The 19,456-nt window shown below is 36.9% G+C and overlaps 1 protein-coding gene across 1 annotated transcript in view; it reads right to left on the minus strand.

The window, feature by feature from the left end:
• Positions 1 to 19,456, minus strand: part of LOC107598758 (rho GTPase-activating protein 10-like) — a 50,078-nt gene that overhangs the window by 22,880 nt on the left and 7,742 nt on the right. Inside the window, exons 6-18 of the mRNA XM_016290194.1 lie at positions 18,122 to 18,232; positions 15,930 to 16,034; positions 15,180 to 15,309; positions 14,958 to 15,064; positions 14,757 to 14,851; positions 11,235 to 11,316; positions 9,705 to 9,744; positions 9,181 to 9,249; positions 8,787 to 8,861; positions 4,364 to 4,448; positions 2,840 to 2,898; positions 1,708 to 1,813; positions 901 to 1,038 (exon numbers count right to left, since the gene is read on the minus strand). Coding sequence (XP_016145680.1) covers positions 901 to 1,038; positions 1,708 to 1,813; positions 2,840 to 2,898; positions 4,364 to 4,448; positions 8,787 to 8,861; positions 9,181 to 9,249; positions 9,705 to 9,744; positions 11,235 to 11,316; positions 14,757 to 14,851; positions 14,958 to 15,064; positions 15,180 to 15,309; positions 15,930 to 16,034; positions 18,122 to 18,232 — 1,202 coding nt within the window. The remainder of the gene's footprint in view (positions 1 to 900; positions 1,039 to 1,707; positions 1,814 to 2,839; positions 2,899 to 4,363; positions 4,449 to 8,786; positions 8,862 to 9,180; positions 9,250 to 9,704; positions 9,745 to 11,234; positions 11,317 to 14,756; positions 14,852 to 14,957; positions 15,065 to 15,179; positions 15,310 to 15,929; positions 16,035 to 18,121; positions 18,233 to 19,456) is intronic.

Raw genomic sequence — 19,456 nt, forward strand, 5'->3', positions numbered from 1 at the left:
TCTCCCTGACATGCTGCTTCAACACTAACTGCGGTTACTGAAACCACGCCTTCTTTCTTTGCGTGAACATTTGGGCGGCATTATGCAAATATTTCCACATAGTAACATAGATATGTGGGGGTGTGTTAGAACGAGGCGTTTTAGGGGGGCGTGGCAGAGTCTTAACTTTGATAAAGAATATCTCTTTGGTTTTGAGACTTTAGTCTTTGCAACTTCAGGGATCTTATCTATGCACAATCAACTTGTAACACTCCAAAGAGAAAGGAAAACTTGAAATTGCATCATATGACCCCTTTAATAAAGTGGCTCACTATAGCTTTATTGCTCAGTGAGCCTGATTCTGGTTCTCAACACCCCCAAAAGCTTGTTCTCCATCATTGCATATTCATGGATGAGACATGCAGATAACTACATAGTTCAACGTTTACTCAACCTTCACTGCATTTTATATAATCAATGAACTCTGAAAAAGTAAATAGTGAATGTTTAACATTCTATTAGTTGTCAAAATAAAATTAATTGCAACAGTTCTGTCATACCTAAATTGAACTCAGTACAAAGTAAAAGGAAAGGGAAAAAAAAGTTATCTTTTGAATCCCCATGTGCAAGAATGTGAAAAGGGGCAGAACGGAAGTCAACAGCACATACAGTGGGTACGGAAAGTATTCAGACCCCCTTAAATTTTTCACTCTTTGTTATATTGAACCTCATTAACATTCTAAGCAATAGGGAGACAATTTGCTATTATGTAACTTTAATAACAAATTTTGGTCTGGACACGTTTGTCCCTGTTTCAGAATAATGCAAACAAACTACAGGTATCAAAATGTCAGTTTACCACTTTCACAGGTTGCATTTTGAAAATAAATACGCCACACACAGATAACAACAATTAATCACCTCTCTAATTCCAATTCAGATAAAATGGCAACATTACGCTTTTTCCTCTCCATCTCTGATGGGTCTGCAACTGTGCCAACTCCTAAAGCATTTTGCGAGGGCTGGAGAGGATGGAAGAGGAATTTAGTGGTGGATAACCTGAATTTAATTTCCAATTGCACATTCTTAGCTGCCAGCAAATCCCACTCTGTATTTTGAGGAGACACGTCTGCCCAGTCACTGATTGCTGGAGGTTAGGGAGATTATGTGCTTATCTTCAATTTGCTTACATTCACATTATATAAAATGTGAGGCCTGAGGTAAAGGTAATGATAGTTAACATTATTTGGAAATCTCTAACCCGATCTAATCTCTTACAGAAGCTGCTGCATAACTCTCTCTCTAAGTGGGCAGTTGCTGGTTGGAATGGAGAGGGACAGGACTTGTTTTCTCTAGAAAAAAAGTTGTGATCTAGATAACAGCATGGATCGAATGAAAGTCCATGTGGAGTTTTCTCTTTGCTCAGTCTCTCTTCTCTGCAGAGTGCTGTTTGTCTGTTTGCTCAGTTGCTCAGCAACAGAGGTAGCCTACATATGTTTCTACGGGTGCTGCCTGTAGGAAGGTGTGTTTTTGTGTACAGACGGTAAGAACAGAATGAGGGAGAAAGTTGGAAATAATGATTGAAAATAGTGGCTGACAGCCGAGAGAAGTAAAAAGGTTGGAGAAAGAAAACAGAGAATGTGCACACACACACACACACACACACACACACAAAATAATAATAAAAAATTGTGTATACAGACCAGAGAAAAACCAGTTTCCACTCACTTGGCAAGATGCTTGGTAACCAGACTGAGCACTAATCTGTTCCTCTCTGGCAGTTTATGAACCAGACAGTGAATGGCCTGAACTCTAGATTCTGGAGTAGCGCTCTCTGTGTAGACAAAAAAAAATTAAAAAGACAAAAAAGGGGAGGGGGGATTGGTTTAGAAGACGGCATGTAATATGCAGTTTTACAATTTATACCTATTAAACCTACATGTACACGCTTAAATATGTATAATTAGATTTATAGACAAATATATATTGCTCCTACGTATAAATACTTTCAAATAAAAATGTATATTTAAAATACATTTTCATAATAATAATAATTTTATATATATATATATGATTAAATTAGTAGGACCAAATAGTATAAGAAAAGTAGCCAGCAAATGCACAGCATATATGACAACTCCTTAAAAAACGGTTTAAAGAAGCATCCCAAGATACACCTCAAAGTTGGTTCAGGAAATAAGTTCTTTTGGTTTCCACATAATTCCCATACTTCCATTCCTTTCAGTTTTGAAGTTTTTACTATTAAAATGCAAATAATAATTGGCTGGTGTAACCAATCTTTAATACTTCAAATTAAACTTATTTCAGTTACTGTAGTTGCCAAAGTTTTTATCTAATATTTATAATTTATTTAATTTCAGCTTGATTTCAGTTAAGTCATTTTTTTAATGGTTTTAGTTGACAATAACATCACTGGGTCTAACTGTATAGGCCGGTGAGGTGTAGTGACTAAAGCTCAGGGATGGTCAACCCCATGTTGCTCCAGAACCTGAATAAAATAAGTTTCTGTACACGTGCCCCTCATAAAAGCTAAATAACTAATTAGTACAAATTCTGCCTTTGTACATTTAGTGTTATTAGGCTTGCCACTATTGACTTATAGCACCTCCGAGACCTAAGACAACGACACATCTCTGCTGATGTCATTTTCCTATTTTGAAAATCCTTCACTGAAATTTAATTCAGTGATACTTTCAGCAAGCATTAAATCCCACCTTATAGTTTCACAAATCATAAGCTCTTCTCTCACAGACATGCACATACTCTAAGTTTATGGCTTTTGACAAGTAATTGGCTGGGTATTGCTTGATTATTGTCTAAGCAAGGACAAAGACCTTACTTGCAGGGACGATGAACTCCTTATAAAGCTTGTATGTCATTAGTGGCTCTGGAAGGCTCCTTGAGAGAGAGAGAGGGAGAGATTTATCGGCTTTATTTGGGCATTATTATATACACAACACTATGATTAATGTGGCCGATCACTGCAAGAAATTAGATGAGCACACAAACACACACATACTCAGTGATAACCAAGTTCAACTGAAGGTACTTTCGCTCAGGCTCTGGCACACGTCCCAGCACTGTTAACCCAAAATGAGCCCAGCACATCAATATCATTCATACACACATACAGCTCTGCTGCTGCTGCGTTACAAAAGCTGCCTTGTGCTATTCTATTGTGACAAATCAACTACAGAAATGAATTAAAAGCAATATTAATTAAATGTTGAATAAAACAGCATACAATTATATTTTGTCACTGAAAGGACTGTCCCACTGTGAATCTGACAAATCATTAAAAAACTGACATATTTCACATGAACTCATTTATCCTTGATACTTTTATTTGAGATTCAATGTAATTCATAAATGAAGAGGCCCATAAGTTTCTTTCTGAGGGTTCACACGTGAATTTAGCTTTACACTGAAGTTTCTTTTGAAACAAGCAAATGGGTTGAGGATGAATGGGCACGGCGTATTGTGTCAAATTACAATCAGTACATTTAATGAAAGGAACATTTATTCACTCACTCACTCACTCACTCACTCACTATGCTGTTTATTATCTGCAAATAGGAACAGAATGCAGAAAGTTTAAACTCACCTCAGGTAAAGTTTTAAAGCACTGGTGATGGTTTTGACATCCCAGTCCTCACTGGCTGCTAAATCTATTTCACTACTCTTCTCATCTACAGATCACAAAACAATAAAGAATTAAAGTTCAAATTATATTAAAAAACTATAGCAAAAACTATGGTTGTGGTATAAATAACGCCACAATTGTGTGTCAGTCATCATCTAAATATTTTTTGCATTAATATTAGAAATGGCTTACGATTACTTTAAATTGTAATAATAAACCCATCTGTTCAAAAGTTTTTGGCTGGTATTTATTTATTTTTCCAAAGAAGTCTCTTATGCTCAATAAGGCTGCATTTATTTGATCAAAATACAGTAAAAACAGTAATATTGTTAAAATGTAAATTAACTGTTTTCTATTTGAATATATTAACATGTAATCTTATTGATGTCCCACTGTGAATCTGACAAATCATTAAAAAACTGACATATTTCACATGAACTCATTTATCCTTGATACTTTTATTTGAGATTCAATGTAATTCATAAATGAAGAGGCCCATAAGTTTCTTTCTGAGGGTTCACATGTGAATTTAGCTTTACACTGAAGTTTCTTTTGAAACAAGCAAATGGGTTGAGGATGAATGGGCACGGCGTATTGTGTCAAATTACAATCAGTACATTTAGTGAAAGGAACATTTATTCACTCACTCACTCACTCACTCACTCACTATGCTGTTTATTATCTGCAAGTAGGAACAGAATGCAGAAAGTTTAAACTCACCTCAGGTAAAGTTTTAAAGCACTGGTGATGGTTTTGACATCCCAGTCCTCACTGGCTGCTAAATCTATTTCACTACTCTTCTCATCTACAGATCACAAAACAATAAAGAATTAAAGTTCAAATTATATTAAAAAACTATAGCAAAAACTATGGTTGTGGTATAAATAACGCCACAATTGTGTGTCAGTCATCATCTAAATATTTTTTGCATTAATATTAGAAATGGCTTACGATTACTTTAAATTGTAATAATAAACCCATCTGTTCAAAAGTTTTTGGCTGGTATTTATTTATTTTTCCAAAGAAGTCTCTTATGCTCAATAAGGCTGCATTTATTTGATCAAAATACAGTAAAAACAGTAATATTGTTAAAATGTAAATTAACTGTTTTCTATTTGAATATATTAACATGTAATCTTATTGACCCCAAACTTTTAAACATCTGGGACAACAGAAAAAATGTACAAACAAAATAAGCACACAACACATTTGAAAGGTGCAGAAATAAATGATGAATAAATAAACTCATGGTAAAACTTTTCTAAGACAGTTATAATGTCACCTTATTAGGGACCTGATTAGGACTCTCAATATAGATCAAGTCCAGTGAGAAAGACATAAAAAAAAGCAAGATGGATAAAAAGGTCTGAGGTCAGGGTGTGGACGATATGAGGGGCAGACATTTTATTTCTCATCCTCACTTTCATGTTGTACCACTGCTCACGAATGGGTTTGTGGATCTGTAAATACTTTCCTGATAGGAGGATGGACAGAGTATGCAAATGTGTAATGTGCAAAACAATCTGCTTTGAGTTGAGTTTGTAAATCAAGTTTGTAACGGGCTTTGACACGTTTGAAGAATTCAACCAAAGCACTGACATTCACCTCTCTGTCTGGCTAGCTGTTACCATGGTAATGTCTGAGTGAGTTTTTATAGAACACAGTAGACAATCAGAAAAGTCTAAGGCCACATATGTACTGTACAAAATTTTAGCCTTTTAAGTCGATTCATTCTAAATCAAAACAGAGGCAGTTTGAACCATTTTGTGCCATTTGCAAAAGCATGAAAATATGCCCTGTCTTAAACCTCAAGTCCAATGGTATTCAGCCACGTAGATGAATTCAGCCTGCTGGCCAACACGAGGATGGGACCACAGTATTTAAAGGGGTCATATGATGTTGCTAAAAAGAACATTATTTTGTGTATTTGGTGTAATGAAATGTGTTTATGCGGTTTAAGGTTCAAAAAACACATTATTTTCCACATACTGTACATTATTGTTTCTCCTCTATGCCCCGCCTTTCTGAAACGCGTTGATTTTTACAAAGCTCATCGGTCTGAAAAGCGAGGTGTGCTCTGATTGGCCAGCTATCCAGTGCGTTGTGATTGGCCGAATACCTCAAGCGTGTGACGGAAATGTTACGCCCTTACCATACTGTGATGCCGTGTCCTGGAGCGATGAGACAAAACCAGTAAAACCCATTATAAATGAGGCATTTATTGCATCAAGTGGGGACATAATTACTGATTATAATGACTTATACTGTCTTTTTACGCGTTGCATGTTGCATTAGTCTTTGCAACTTTAGGGATCTTATCTATTCACAATCAGCTTGTAACACTCCAAAGAGAAAGGAAAACTTAAAATCGCATCTTATGACCCCTTTAATACTCCGCTGAGAAAATACTGTGTATTTACATTTTATAATGGAGTCCACTGATGACGGCATAAACAGCAGAGAGGAAATTGAGAGAGATACTAACATTCCCTCTTTCACAGTTCTGCTCTCTTTTAAAACACTGATGCTCAATACCCTAACCTCAAGCCCCAGACAGCTGGGAATACACATGTCCACACACTACTGTTAATAAGGTTAGGAGTAAGTTTTGCAGAAGTCTGCCTTTATTTGATTAAAAATATAGTAAAAACAGCAATATTTAAAATAATAATTTAAAATAACTGTTAACCATTTGAATATATCTTAAAATGTAATTTATTTCTGTGATGTAAAAGCTGAATTTTCAGCATTATTACTCCAGTCTTCAGTGTCACGTGATCATTCAGAAATCATTCTAATATGCTGATTTGATGCACAAGAAACATTTCTTCTCATTACTGCTTAATATTTTTTTTTTATGTATTGAGGGTTTAAAAACTATATTTATTTTAACTAGAAATCTTTTGTAAATAAGTAATAATTTGCAGCATCATTTTTTCCCCCTCCCCAAGTTCATGAGGCTACTTTTCCCCTAACTTCCTCTGGTTAATGGTACATTCTATATTCATGCTACAGGCAAGCAATAGTACGGTGGCCGAGAGAGCTCAAGGCACTGCAAATGAAAAAAAATACATGCAAATAGAAAAAAACACCAGCAAATTAAGAAAACATCTTCATCAGTTTGACACGTGTAGTAAATACTCACAATGCGACCTAATACAGAAACACGCTGCAAAAAAAAATCAATAGCTGCTCTGATAGGTGGGATTTTTGTTTATTTTAACATCCTGATCATATGATTCCTTAGCTTTTTTGGATATTATTAGCCTAATAAGCTGACGAAATACACAAATACTGTAACTGTGAAACGTTATGTAAGCTGGCTAACTTACTTTTACAACTTCCCTTCCAAAACGTAACCATGGTTTCACTACCAAAAGAAAAAAAAACTGGTTACTATAGTTAAACCATCGACGGTAACCACAAATTAACCATGGTTTTGCTACATTAACCATGCATTTGTACAACTGTGGTTATACCAATGGTAATTCAATACACCAAAAAACATGGTTACTACACTTTTATTTTAATAAACCCATTGTTAATTTTCATAAGGGTTGTTGGGGTCCCTTTGAAACATTTCCGTTGTGGTCTGTGCTACTTGAAATGCTTTTCTGTATTTGGTTGTGTTGCAAGTATTTGCAGAGCATTTCTGTATTTGGTTGTGTTGTGAGTATTTGCAGCGCGTTTGCAGATAACATTTGCAGTGTTATCAAAGTGATAATGATGTTTTCTTAATTTGCTGGTGCTTTTTCTATTTGCATGCGTTTTCCTAAGATGCAGCGCGTTGAGCTCTCTCAACCACCCTACAATAGAGTGGTTTGAAATTAGAAATTATTATAAGCCTGATCATGTTCTGTAAATGATAAATGGCAACAGTCGCATTACTTATTGCTTGATTAAAATGACATGACAGCTACCTGAATCTTCAACCAGTGTCCCTGTGAGCACAATAGTTACTCAAGACATATTAGCACTCATCTTAACACTCAATTTGCATTCTACTGACATCTCAATGCAACATAATGTACAGTATGCTCATCCTCCTGAGTCATTTTGGTGAGAAAAAGTCTGTCAAGAAAACAAATATAGCAACTGGAATTGGCATACAGACATTTAATTTAGCACTATGATTATATCGCTGTGGCACTGACTTATCTGGATATTAACATATGGAATTTTGTTTGGTCATTCTGATGTAAAGGTTTACTTACACAATTCTTTACATAATAACCGTATAGACTTTAAATATAGAGAATGTCTGGATATAATCCAACAACTGCAGAACCTGTGAATGAGTGCTCTGAATTTGAAAATGAGATGGATAGTTGGTTGTGCTCTGGATATTTGGCAGGTTTTAAGTTCATGAGCCTACTACAAGGGCTCAGGCTGTTCTCAGATGAGGACAGTGGAACCGTATAGAGTGTTAATGGCTATTAGTCTCTAGAGTGGCGGAGTTCATGTAGCAGCAGGGGCTCAGGCAGCCTGCCGATTCGACACAGCGTTTAGCATTCAGAGCAGAGGGATACCAGCTCATGCTACGACTGCAGGAGAGCAAGCGAAATAGACACGGAAAGAAAGAAAGCCAGGTATGGGACAGGATGATAATAGAGCATGAGATGGTGATCAGCGTGTGCTCGATTTTTGGAAGAAGCGAAATAGGATCAAGGAAAAGTGAGAGAGAGTGACAGAGAGAGAGAGAGAGAGAGAGAGAGAGAGAGAGAGAGAGAGAGAGAGAGAGAGTGTGTGTCTGGAAATCTGATTGCCTGCATGCAGTAATGGAGTCAGGTATCACCTAAAGGACAGGACAAAGGGGCGCGATGTTTAGAAGAAGGGAGAGAGGGGAAAGGAAAAGAGAGAGAGAGAGAGAGAGAGAGAGAGAGAGAGAGAGAGAGAGAGAGAGAGAGAGAGAGAGAGAGAGAGTGTGTGTCTGGAAATCTGATTGCCTGCATGCAGTAATGGAGTCAGGTATCACCTAAAGGACAGGACAAAGGGACGTACAGACAGACACCAGACAAGATGAATGTCTGAATGCCAATGAGACTCAACAGGACACTGGCTATTGATACAATTATAGGGCTTCCAAGTAAATTACATAAATCTGAGGAACAATTACAGAGCAATCAAATAAGGCTCAACTTACCAATCATCGAACTGAGAAGCTTCTGTACTTTTGAACTGACCCCGACCACTCTGTACAGACCCTGATCATTAATACCTGTGAAAATAAAAACATGTTTTGTAATAGAGGTACTTTATTCAAATCCCAGCTGATATGGGAAACTAAACACCAGCACACTAAGCTTCTCCTGTATTATCCTGAACAAAGCACAACAGGTTGTTGGTGTGTGCTGAGAAAAACTGCTAGATCATTCTGACCTCTAGTGTTCAGAAGTTGTTACTACACTATGTGAACTATTGAAGGTTAAGCAGATGGTTGACTTTTTTTTTCTTAAAAAACTATAATTCCTGCCTGATACATTTTGCGTTCCTTTATTTTGTATATGATTTTCATATATTAAAACATGGAGAGTTACCTCTGGTTTCAATGGCATTTATTGAATTTTTCACAAAGGTTATCCCCACATCATCCAACTGGGCATCAACTATGGAAATACACAAATATCATAAATATCACAATTTATGTATCAGCAATAAATACAAAAATACAAATAATATTTTTTTGTTCATAAGCACTACAACTAAAGGCAAACTTGAAGCTCTGATATTAATTTGAGTTCACTCACTTCCTCTTTCTCTTGAATGTGTCCGGTTGAGATACAGCATCTGTGTGTGAGAGATAAACATCAGAAAACACAAACCAGACCAGCATAAAACACACCACACCAAACAGAACAGAACTAATATACCAAACAAGGCACCATTGATGATCATTAAAACACTTTGAAGTATACACTACTGTTCAAAAGTTTGAAGTCGGCAAGGTTTTTTAAGTCTCATGCCATCAGCAATAAATACAAAAATACAAATAATAATTTTTTGTTCATAAGCACAACTAAAGGCAAACTTGAAGCTCTGATATTAATTTGAGTTCACTCACTTCCTCTTTCTCTTGAATGTGTCCGGTTGAGATACAGCATCTGTGTGTGAGAGATAAACATCAGAAAACACAAACCAGACCAGCATAAAACACACCACACCAAACAGAACAGAACTAATATACCAAACAAGGCACCATTGATGATCATTAAAACACTTTGAAGTATACACTACTGTTCAAAAGTTTGAAGTCGGCAAGGTTTTTTAAGTCTCATGCAAAAACACAGTAATATTGAAATATTATTTAAATTTAAAAATATTTTTTTTCTATTTAAATATATTTTACATGTAATTTATTCCCGTCAAGGCAAAGCTGAATTTTCAGCAGCCATTACTCCAGTATTGAGTGCCACATGATCCTTCAGAAATCATTCTAATATGCTTGTTTTGTGCTAAAAAAACAACAACCACAACATCTACATGATTCTATTTTGGTAAATATAAAAAACAAAAGAACGGCATTTATTTGAAATAGGTTTCTGAAACAATGTACAAGTTTTTACTGCCACTTTTAATGCTTGCTGAATAAAATTATTAATTTCTTTTTTTTTTTTTTTAAATCAAAGAAAAAAGCCAAAATTTGAAATTAAAACCGCCAGCAGGTGGCAGCAAATCACGGTTAATTAGTGAGTCATTGCGACTGAACCGAATCATTTAAACGAAGGACGAAACACCATCATGTTGCTCAGTGACAAAATTGAAATATTATTTAAATTTTAAAATATTTTTTTTCTATTTAAATATATTTTACATGTAATTTATTCCCGTCAAGGCAAAGCTGAATTTTCAGCAGCCATTACTCCAGTATTGAGTGCCACATGATCCTTCAGAAATCATTCTAATATGCTTGTTTTGTGCTAAAAAAAACAACAACAACAACATCTACATGATTCTATTTTGGTAAATATAAAAAACAAAAGAACGGCATTTATTTGAAATAGGTTTCTGAAACAATGTACAAGTTTTTACTGCCACTTTTAATGCTTGCTGAATAAAATTATTAATTTTTTTTTTTTTTTAAATGTGCCGACTGCAAACTTTTGAACACTAGTGCAGCTCTAAAAGCTATCTTTCCAAGCTATCTTCCCAAAAGTTATTTAGGTTTTGTCAACTGAGAAACAGAGAATTGTCTTTTTTGAATATAGCTGTTGTCCTGTTCTTTATTTATTTTCTCCATTTGAAAACATTAGACATTCTACACTTATTTTGCTTATTGTTAATATTAGTGTTGTTGCTGTTGATGCTTTTTATAAATAAAATGTTTTTTATTGTTGTAATATAAAGATTAAATTAAACATGAAAGACTGCTAATTTTCAACACTTGAAAAAAAAAGATGACTGAAAAGAGGAAAAACCAAAGTGAAGTATGTTCTTACTTCACTCAGTCATTTATTTACTTTATAACAGTAAATAAATATTGGTTCTACATATCGGTTATCGTGCACATAAACATGCAAATAATTAGTATCGGTAATAAAATATCAATATCGGCCGATCACTAGTTAGAAGCTGAAGTGAGGGTTTGACACACCGACTCCTTTCCACCCATCGCATGCATCCAGAATCTGTAGTCATCTTCTGAGAGTGCCTGGACCGTCAGCACTGCGCTTGGTCTAGAAAAACAAACAACAACCGCATAAACTTAGCCTGCTGCCTCATATGAAATCAAAACTCAACTCATTTGCTTTTTTATTGTAGATTACTGGTCTTACTGTGCATGATTTGTTTTTGAACATCTCCATAATTGTCTTATCAATATGCAACATCAGTGAAGTGTCTTTCCATTTCATGTTTCTATTCATTTAAGGTTATGCATCTGCATCAGACATAGTTGTTTTAGGGCACATGCTTTGAGGTGTATGAATAATAAAGAGAATAAGAGTCTCCAACAGGAGTAATGTACACATGATGCAACTCTAGGGTGCCAATTAACTATTTCTTGACTGTTCAATCAATTCCAAATGGATAAAAATCACATCCCAGCCTATTTTTTCTCAATTTCATTAGGTAATACACAAGGTTATTGAAGTCAAATGCATATTCACATTGAGATTGATTCACCTGCTAATTTGGAAAAATTTTGATGTGTTGATGTGCCATTGAAAATATTCCACTATGCATGATTTACGTTCATCATACACTCTGCCCAGGTCAGCTTTGGCTTTGATTAATGAGGGCCCTTAGTGTATCCTAGATGATCCCTCCTCTTCACTCTGCTGACCCACGACTGCACACCGTCACACAACTCCAACCTCCTTATCAAGTTTGCGGATGACACGACTGTAGTGGGTCTCATTAGCAACAGAGATGAGACAAACTACAGGAGCGAGGTGAGCCGCCTGGACGGGTGGTGCAGTGACAACAATCTCTCTCTGAATGTGGAGAAGACGAAGGATATTGTTGTTGACTTCAGGAGAGTGCGCACTCAGCATGCTCCTCTGACCGTCAATGGTGTGACTGTGGAGAGGGTGAGCAGCACCAAGTTCCTGGGTAAAATATTTTGGTTTTCCTTATCCTCTGACGTACGTCTCGCACTCTCATGTTAAACCCAGTAGTTTCAGAGGTATTTACAATCCTTATTATTTCTTGTTTATTATCATCTGAAGTTAAATTCTTAACTTATAACAATCATAAAGGAATAATTATGTGTGATTTGCTTCCTATTTTTAAGCAAAAATCTACTTGAAGACTATCAGTTTACAGGTGAGTCAGAGTTGTTAAAACGTGTTTTGTTCCAGTCATTTTGACCTGAGAGGATTTTCACGAAAATGCTAGTTAATGTTAACATATTGGACTAATACTAACTTTGCCCAAAAAAGAAAAAGAAAAAGAAATCGAGAAAAAAAAAAAGATATTTACTGTACTTGGGGATTTTTTCCCCCACTTTGTTACACCTATGGTGTTTCCATAAAAAAATGACTGGGAACGAGTAAATTATATATACATACATACACTCCTGAACAAAATCTTAAGACCGGTGGAAACATTACAATTATTTGTATTCGCGCGGGTGGATCATAACCAGGTTTAAGTACTGCTTCAAAATGCCAAAAGAAGAAAAAGGAGCAAGTGACAAAAAAATAGAGAGCAGGCAATTTATTAAAAACTGCATTTAAACTCAAACAGGCTTGTTCATCAGCTGATCAAAAGTTTAAGACCATAGCCTTGAAAAGTTAAAATCTGCGCAAAAATATGGTTTTCATGTCATTGTCCTTCAGGCAGTCACACTGTCATGAACTCCTGATGGTAAAGGTATAAAGGTTTTCTGTCTTTGAACGTGGCAGGACTGTTGAGCCGCACAAGCAAGGGCTCTCGCGACGCGCCATCGCTGCCGAGGTTGGACGCAGTAAGACAGTCATTTTACATTTCTTAAAAGATACTGAGAGTTATGGGACAAAAGAAGTCAAGTGGTAGACCCAAAAAAATGTCTCCTGCACTGAGCCGGAAGACACAGGCTGATCCTCGACCCAAATTAAGGCCCTCACTGATGATGACAGCAGCCCAATAACCATAAGACGGCATCTGCGAGAGAAGGGCTTATATAACAAAAAAACGTCTTCAAAGGCCACATCTCCTCCCATGCCACAAACTTGCCCGTTTGGAATTTGCAAGGGAGCACCAAACATGGGACATTGAAAGGTGGAAGACAGTTTTATTCTCTGACGAGAAAAAACGTAACCTGGACGGTCCTGATGGCTTCCAACGTTACTGGCATGACAAGGAGATCCCACTGGAGATGTTTCCTACATGGCACAGTGGAGGAGGCTCCATCATGATCTGGGGTGCTTTTTCCTTCAATGGGAAAATTAAGCTTCAGGTTGTGCAGGGGCGTCAAACGGCAGCTGGCTATTTTGTTCTTTAAGCCCTTCTCTTGCAGATGCCGTCTTAAGGTTATTGGGCTGCAGTCAGCATCAGTAAGGGCCTTAATCTGGGTCGAGGATCGGCCTGTCTCTTCACGGACAGCCCGTCGGATCCTCCGGCTCAGTGCAGGTGATGCTTTTTTGGGTCTACCACTTGACTTTTTTTGTCCCATAACTCTTATAAATGTAAAATGACTGTCTTACATGCGTCCAACCTTGGCAGCGATGGCGCGTTGCGAGAGCCAATGCTTGCGCGGCTCAACAGTCCTGCCACGTTCAAAGACCGAAAACCTTTTTGACTTTGCCATCAGGAGATCATGACAGTGTGACTGCCTGAAGGACAATGACATGAAAGTCATATTTTTCAGCATAGTTTAACTTTTTAAGGCTATGGTCTTAAACTTTTGATCAGCTGATGAACAGCCTGAGTTTAAATTCAGTTTTCAATAAATTGCCTACTCCATTTTTTGTCTCTTGCTCCTGCTCCTTCTTTTGGCATTTTGAAGCAGTACTTACAACCTGGTTACGATTCACCAGCGCGAAATGCGAATAATATTGGAATCTTTTTATCATCAACTTGTTTTCTTTAAATTAGCACAGGTTTTGTATTTCTTTTTGGCTGACCGATTGTAGGCCTCAAAGAACTAAGCTTATGCACCTCAGACAAAAAGATTAAATCCAAGATCTGGTGATAATATATAACACCAAATTAGGAAAAGGATTTTCAGCACAGAAGAAGGGTTAAAGTCGAGGCCTAATGGTTAGAGAGTCGGACTCGTAACCCAAAGGTTGCGGGTTCGAGTCTCGTACCGCAGGGATTGTAGGTGGGGGGAGTGAATGTACAGCACTCTCTCCACCTTCAATACCACGACTGAGGTGCCCTTGAGCAAGGCACTGAACCCCCAACTGCTCCCCGGGCGCCGCAACATAAATGGCTGCCCACTGCTCCGGGTGTGTGTTCCCGGTGTGTGTGTGTGTGTGTGTTCACTGCTGTATGTGTGCGCACTTTGGATGGGATAAATGCAGAGCACTAATTCCAAGTATGGGTCACCATACTTGGCCACATGTCACGTCACTTAAGGTAGTGTGCTAATAATCTTTAATCTAAATTACCTGATTTCTTGTGAATCAGAAATGCATCATTACATTTATTCACAGTTACCATCTCAACTTGGGGCGCATGTCCAACATACCGATCTGTGATCTCTATGTCTAGGCAGAACCTCCTGTCAAGAGTGTCTGTGGTTTTGCGGACACGAGACTTGATTGTAACAGATTCAGTCTCACCCTGAATGGATACAGAACATTCTGTGAACAGCAGATCAGCTATAAATTTATATTTTATGAACCATGCCATTATCATGACTAATGTGTCATTTGTGATGATATTTTACAAGCTTCCCGCCTGATCTCTGGTCAAATGTCTTCATGTGTAGAATTTTCTGTTCTTTGACAAACGTGCAATAGCGTTTCACCCAGCTGGATCCGAAAGGAGGAGGTCCTGTGGAAATAGCAATATCTATCAGCAATGCAACCAGCGGAGCACAAGACACATGACATGACAGTCAGTAAAAGATAAGGCACCCCAGTGTTACATCATAAAATGTCTTGCGTACGTTTCTCCTGTACGTAAAGATAGCCCTCGCTGCTGATGGGGCTGGTCTGTCTGTATTCCTGTGGCGACTCTTTGATTCTCTTCATTAACTCGTACACCTCAGAGCGCGTGCCCTCAAAACGACTCCGTGTCTGAAAGCAGAGGCACAAATATAAAACAATAACAAAATCAACTATGAAGATTCTGTGAGGACCTGGTAACTGGGAATTCACTGAGATGGCTTATTACACAATAAGTAATTTCCCAGTGTATTCCCCATCGACATACTTAATTGTGCTAATCTAAGAACCATGATTTCAAGCTATACATCCTCAGAACTCTGACCCTGACCATCCGATGTATAAATGATCAAAAAAACAAAACACCAATGAGGACAGTGATGTGGTCCAATCAAATAGGACCGGGGAGGAAAGTCGGCTCTCAAACCTCCGGCTTAGAAGTTAAACAATGGAAGGTCAATGCAAACAAAGGCCTTTAAGTTTCCCTTGGAAGCCTTGGCCCTCTCAAAATGCTGCTGTATCCTGTCTCAATAATTCTTTTCCATGTCACTCTGCAAGCCAATAGTGTTAACCAGAAGAAGCTGAGTGAAGACTGATAAATCTTGGAGAATCACTCTAAAAGTGTGTTTATAGCTGTTTTATATACTTGGCAAACAAAGATTTGATAGATGGAATATATATTTAATAAATCATTTAAAAATAGATCTAAAGTTTTGTATTAAAGTCGCAAACATTATTACATTTTTACTTACATTCTGAATATTGATTTGAAGGGCCTTTTTATAATGGTCAAAGTCTTTGGCCAACTCATATCCCTGATGATAGAAAGTAAATACAGTCTGAAAGAATGCCAGCATCTGTATAAGAGAGAGGGGGAAGAAGAGAATTAGAGAAAGTAAAAAATGAGAACACATTATATCATTATCATTATATGATATACGGTATCATTACACTGGGACAGATAATCTCGAGTTTATATAATCTTATCTAATCTTAGTGTCTAAATCCCTATGCAATATTTAATTCAAAGCAAAAGACACATTTTCAAGTAGAAAGTCATATAGATGTCCATAAACTGGAAAAGTGAAAGTAATCAGGTAAATATTTGCTCTGCAAAAACACTAAGGTTCCATATAAAGGATATTAATTTGCTTATGCAATTTGACGATGTGAATTAGTCAGAATACTCGCCCCACTTGTAAATGGCTTGGACACACCTATATTTATAGAAGGCTTTTGTGTGTGGTAAAAGTACCAAATGTAAGCATGCTGCGCTTACAGCTCTCACTAAATATTCTACTTAATTTAATTATTTGGAATAAGGTAGGCTACACTACAGTTCAAACAGTAAGCAGCATTACTGTTTTCAACATTGATATTAATAAGAAACATTTCTTCAGCAGCCAATTAGCATATTCAAATTATTTCTGAAGGATCATGTGACTCTGAAGACTTTGCTGTCACAGGAATATTACATTCACAGGAATTTAAATTGATAATATTTCCACAATATTACCGTTTTTTTTTCTCCAGTATTTTTAATCAAATAAATGCAGCCTTGGTGTGCTTAAGAGGCCTTCAAAAAATGTTTAATAATAAGTCTTAACAACCCCAAACTTTTGAATGGTAGTGTATATATTAACAATATTAACTTATCTGTATACAGTGGGGCAAATAAGTATTTGATACACTGCTGATTTTTCAAGTTTTCCCACTTACAAAGAATGGAGAGTTCTGTAATTTTCATCGTAGGTACACCTCAACTGTGAGAGACCGAATCAAAAAAAAAATCCAGAAAATAACATTGTATGATTTTTTAATAATTAATTTCAATTTTATTGCATGAAATAAGTATTTGATACAATAAAAAAATAGAACTTAATATTTGGTACAGAAACCTTTGTTTACAATTACAGAGGTCAGACGCTTCCTGTAGTTCTTGACCACTTGACCACACACTGCAGCAGGGATTTTGGCCCACTCCTCCATACAGGTGTTCTCCAGATCTTTCAGGTTTTGGGGCTGTCGCTGGGCAACATGGAGTTTCAGCTCCCTCCATAGATTTTCTATTGGGTTCAGGTCTGGAGACGGGCTAGGCAACTCCAGGACCTTGAAATGCTTCTTACGGAGCCGCTCCTTAGTTGCCCTGGCTGTGTGTTTGGGGTCATTGTCATGCTGGAAGACCCAGCCACGACCCATCTTCAATGCTCTTACTGAGGGAAGGAGGTTGCTGCCCAAAATCTCGCAATACATGGCCCCATCCATCCTCCCCTCAATACGGTGCAGTCGTCCTATTATTTCTGAAGGATCATGTGACTCTGAAGACTTTGCTGTCACAGGAATATTACATTCACAGGAATTTAAATTGATAATATTTCCACAATATTACCGTTTTTTTTTTCTCCAGTATTTTTAATCAAATAAATGCAGCCTTGGTGTGCTTAAGAGGCCTTCAAAAAATGTTTAATAATAAGTCTTAACAACCCCAAACTTTTGAATGGTAGTGTATATATTAACAATATTATTATGGCTTAACTTATCTATATATACATAGTGTCCAGTTATCATTTTATACGTTATTTTAATTCAGTTTGTTTAAAATCTGCATACTTACAACATGCCAAAGTAATATTTCATTCCAAAGATAGCCCTTATTTTTGCTATTCTGTTTGGTGAAGAACAGTTTGAAGTGTTATGGCAATACTTATAAAATAGTGTATATGCACACACAGTACAGTATAAGTACTGTATACACAGAAATGCATATTTGTAACATTTATTCTTGTGCTGTACAATCACCTCACAGCACTGAGAGTGAATTTCAGTAAATGTGTTTCCTTTCTTTTTCGTGATAAGTGACAGCATATCAGATGCTGTCGACAGGCAAACAATGTTGAAATAAATCAAGTTGAATGACAATCTGGATGAAAGGGCACGCACTCACAGGCTCAACACACTCAAACTTTTTCCTCTCCTGTATCTCCTGCAGCTTGCAAACGTACTCCAGAGACGACTCCTGAAAGTGCTGTCTCGTTGCTTCCACCGACATGTCCGCCTGAAAGACAGACAGAATGAAAAAAAGTTCCATACCAGTTGAGATGAAAAGGTTGAAGAAAACAGAGAGAGAAATCATCACATAAAAAATTAAAAGTGACTTAGGATATGCAGGTGGAGAAATGGGTCTTTCAAAAAACTGTCTGTATTTTTCCTGTGTTTACCTGACCGTGTGTTGCCTGCCTTTATGACACAGAGGGCCATATTCTGAAAATGGAATATTTGAAAACCAAGAAACAACTTTGTCTTTGATGATGTAATTGTGTAAAGCTTTGTCTGAATGTAAACAGTACTAAACACTAACTACTGTAATATAGTTATTATGCGTGCAAATACAGTTAAACATAGTTTATCACACTAACGTCTCTTAGAAACATTTCTTGGCGATCTCCATCACAAATACACACCGTAATGCAGGTATAAAGTCTCAAAGCTTTACCAAAAAAGTTCTTGAACTTAAATTAAAACATATAAATGCTGACATTAATTCTTTAAGCTGTTGTTCGGTGTGTGTTAAGCGTTCTGGTGTGTATGGAAGACAGGAATAACTCTCAAATTCACGCAGCTGACATCTTGACAACAAGAGTTTGTTGCAAACAAGATAAATGGATGCCAACAGTTTAACCAAAATGGTGTTTGTAACATTATCTAGTTCCTAATATAACATTACTATAATCATCAGACTTTTTTATAAACTGTCAGATGCACGGTTTTGTTTATTATCATTAAGCTCATGCATTAGACAGTGTGCCTTTTCTGGACTGTAAAGGTAGGACCGGTGGGAGAGCCAACTGTGGAGACAGCATTAATAAAAATAAAATAAATAAAATAAATCTCTGAGCAGCCTGAGTTGCTCACATTGTACTTTACTATGAAAATTTTATTTGTGAGGTGTTGAATACAGGTTTGTTTGTGAACAATTTGCTGCATACTTGATTGACAGAATGACCAAAATGCTCATCCCTGAACATATCTGGCTGCAGTGACATGTGAGCATGGCCCATGATAACTTAAGTGTCTTATGAATTGTCGAATAACTGAGCAGTCCCTGGTGTTCTTCAACATTTCTAGGAATCATACACACCAGTCTGACTCAAAACAGCCCAATGCTAAAACCACTGCCCTTGATCCAAACACGCACGTCATATGCTCCGCAGTAACATAACGGCCCACAATAAAAATAGCAACAGTCTTTAGTGCTTTTCATTCTCAGTGTATACAACAT

The sequence above is a fragment of the Sinocyclocheilus grahami genome, unplaced genomic scaffold, assembly GCF_001515645.1.
Source record: "Sinocyclocheilus grahami isolate Dianchi unplaced genomic scaffold, SAMN03320097.WGS_v1.1 scaffold255.1, whole genome shotgun sequence".
In the NCBI taxonomy this organism is placed as follows: Eukaryota; Metazoa; Chordata; class Actinopteri; order Cypriniformes; family Cyprinidae; genus Sinocyclocheilus; species Sinocyclocheilus grahami.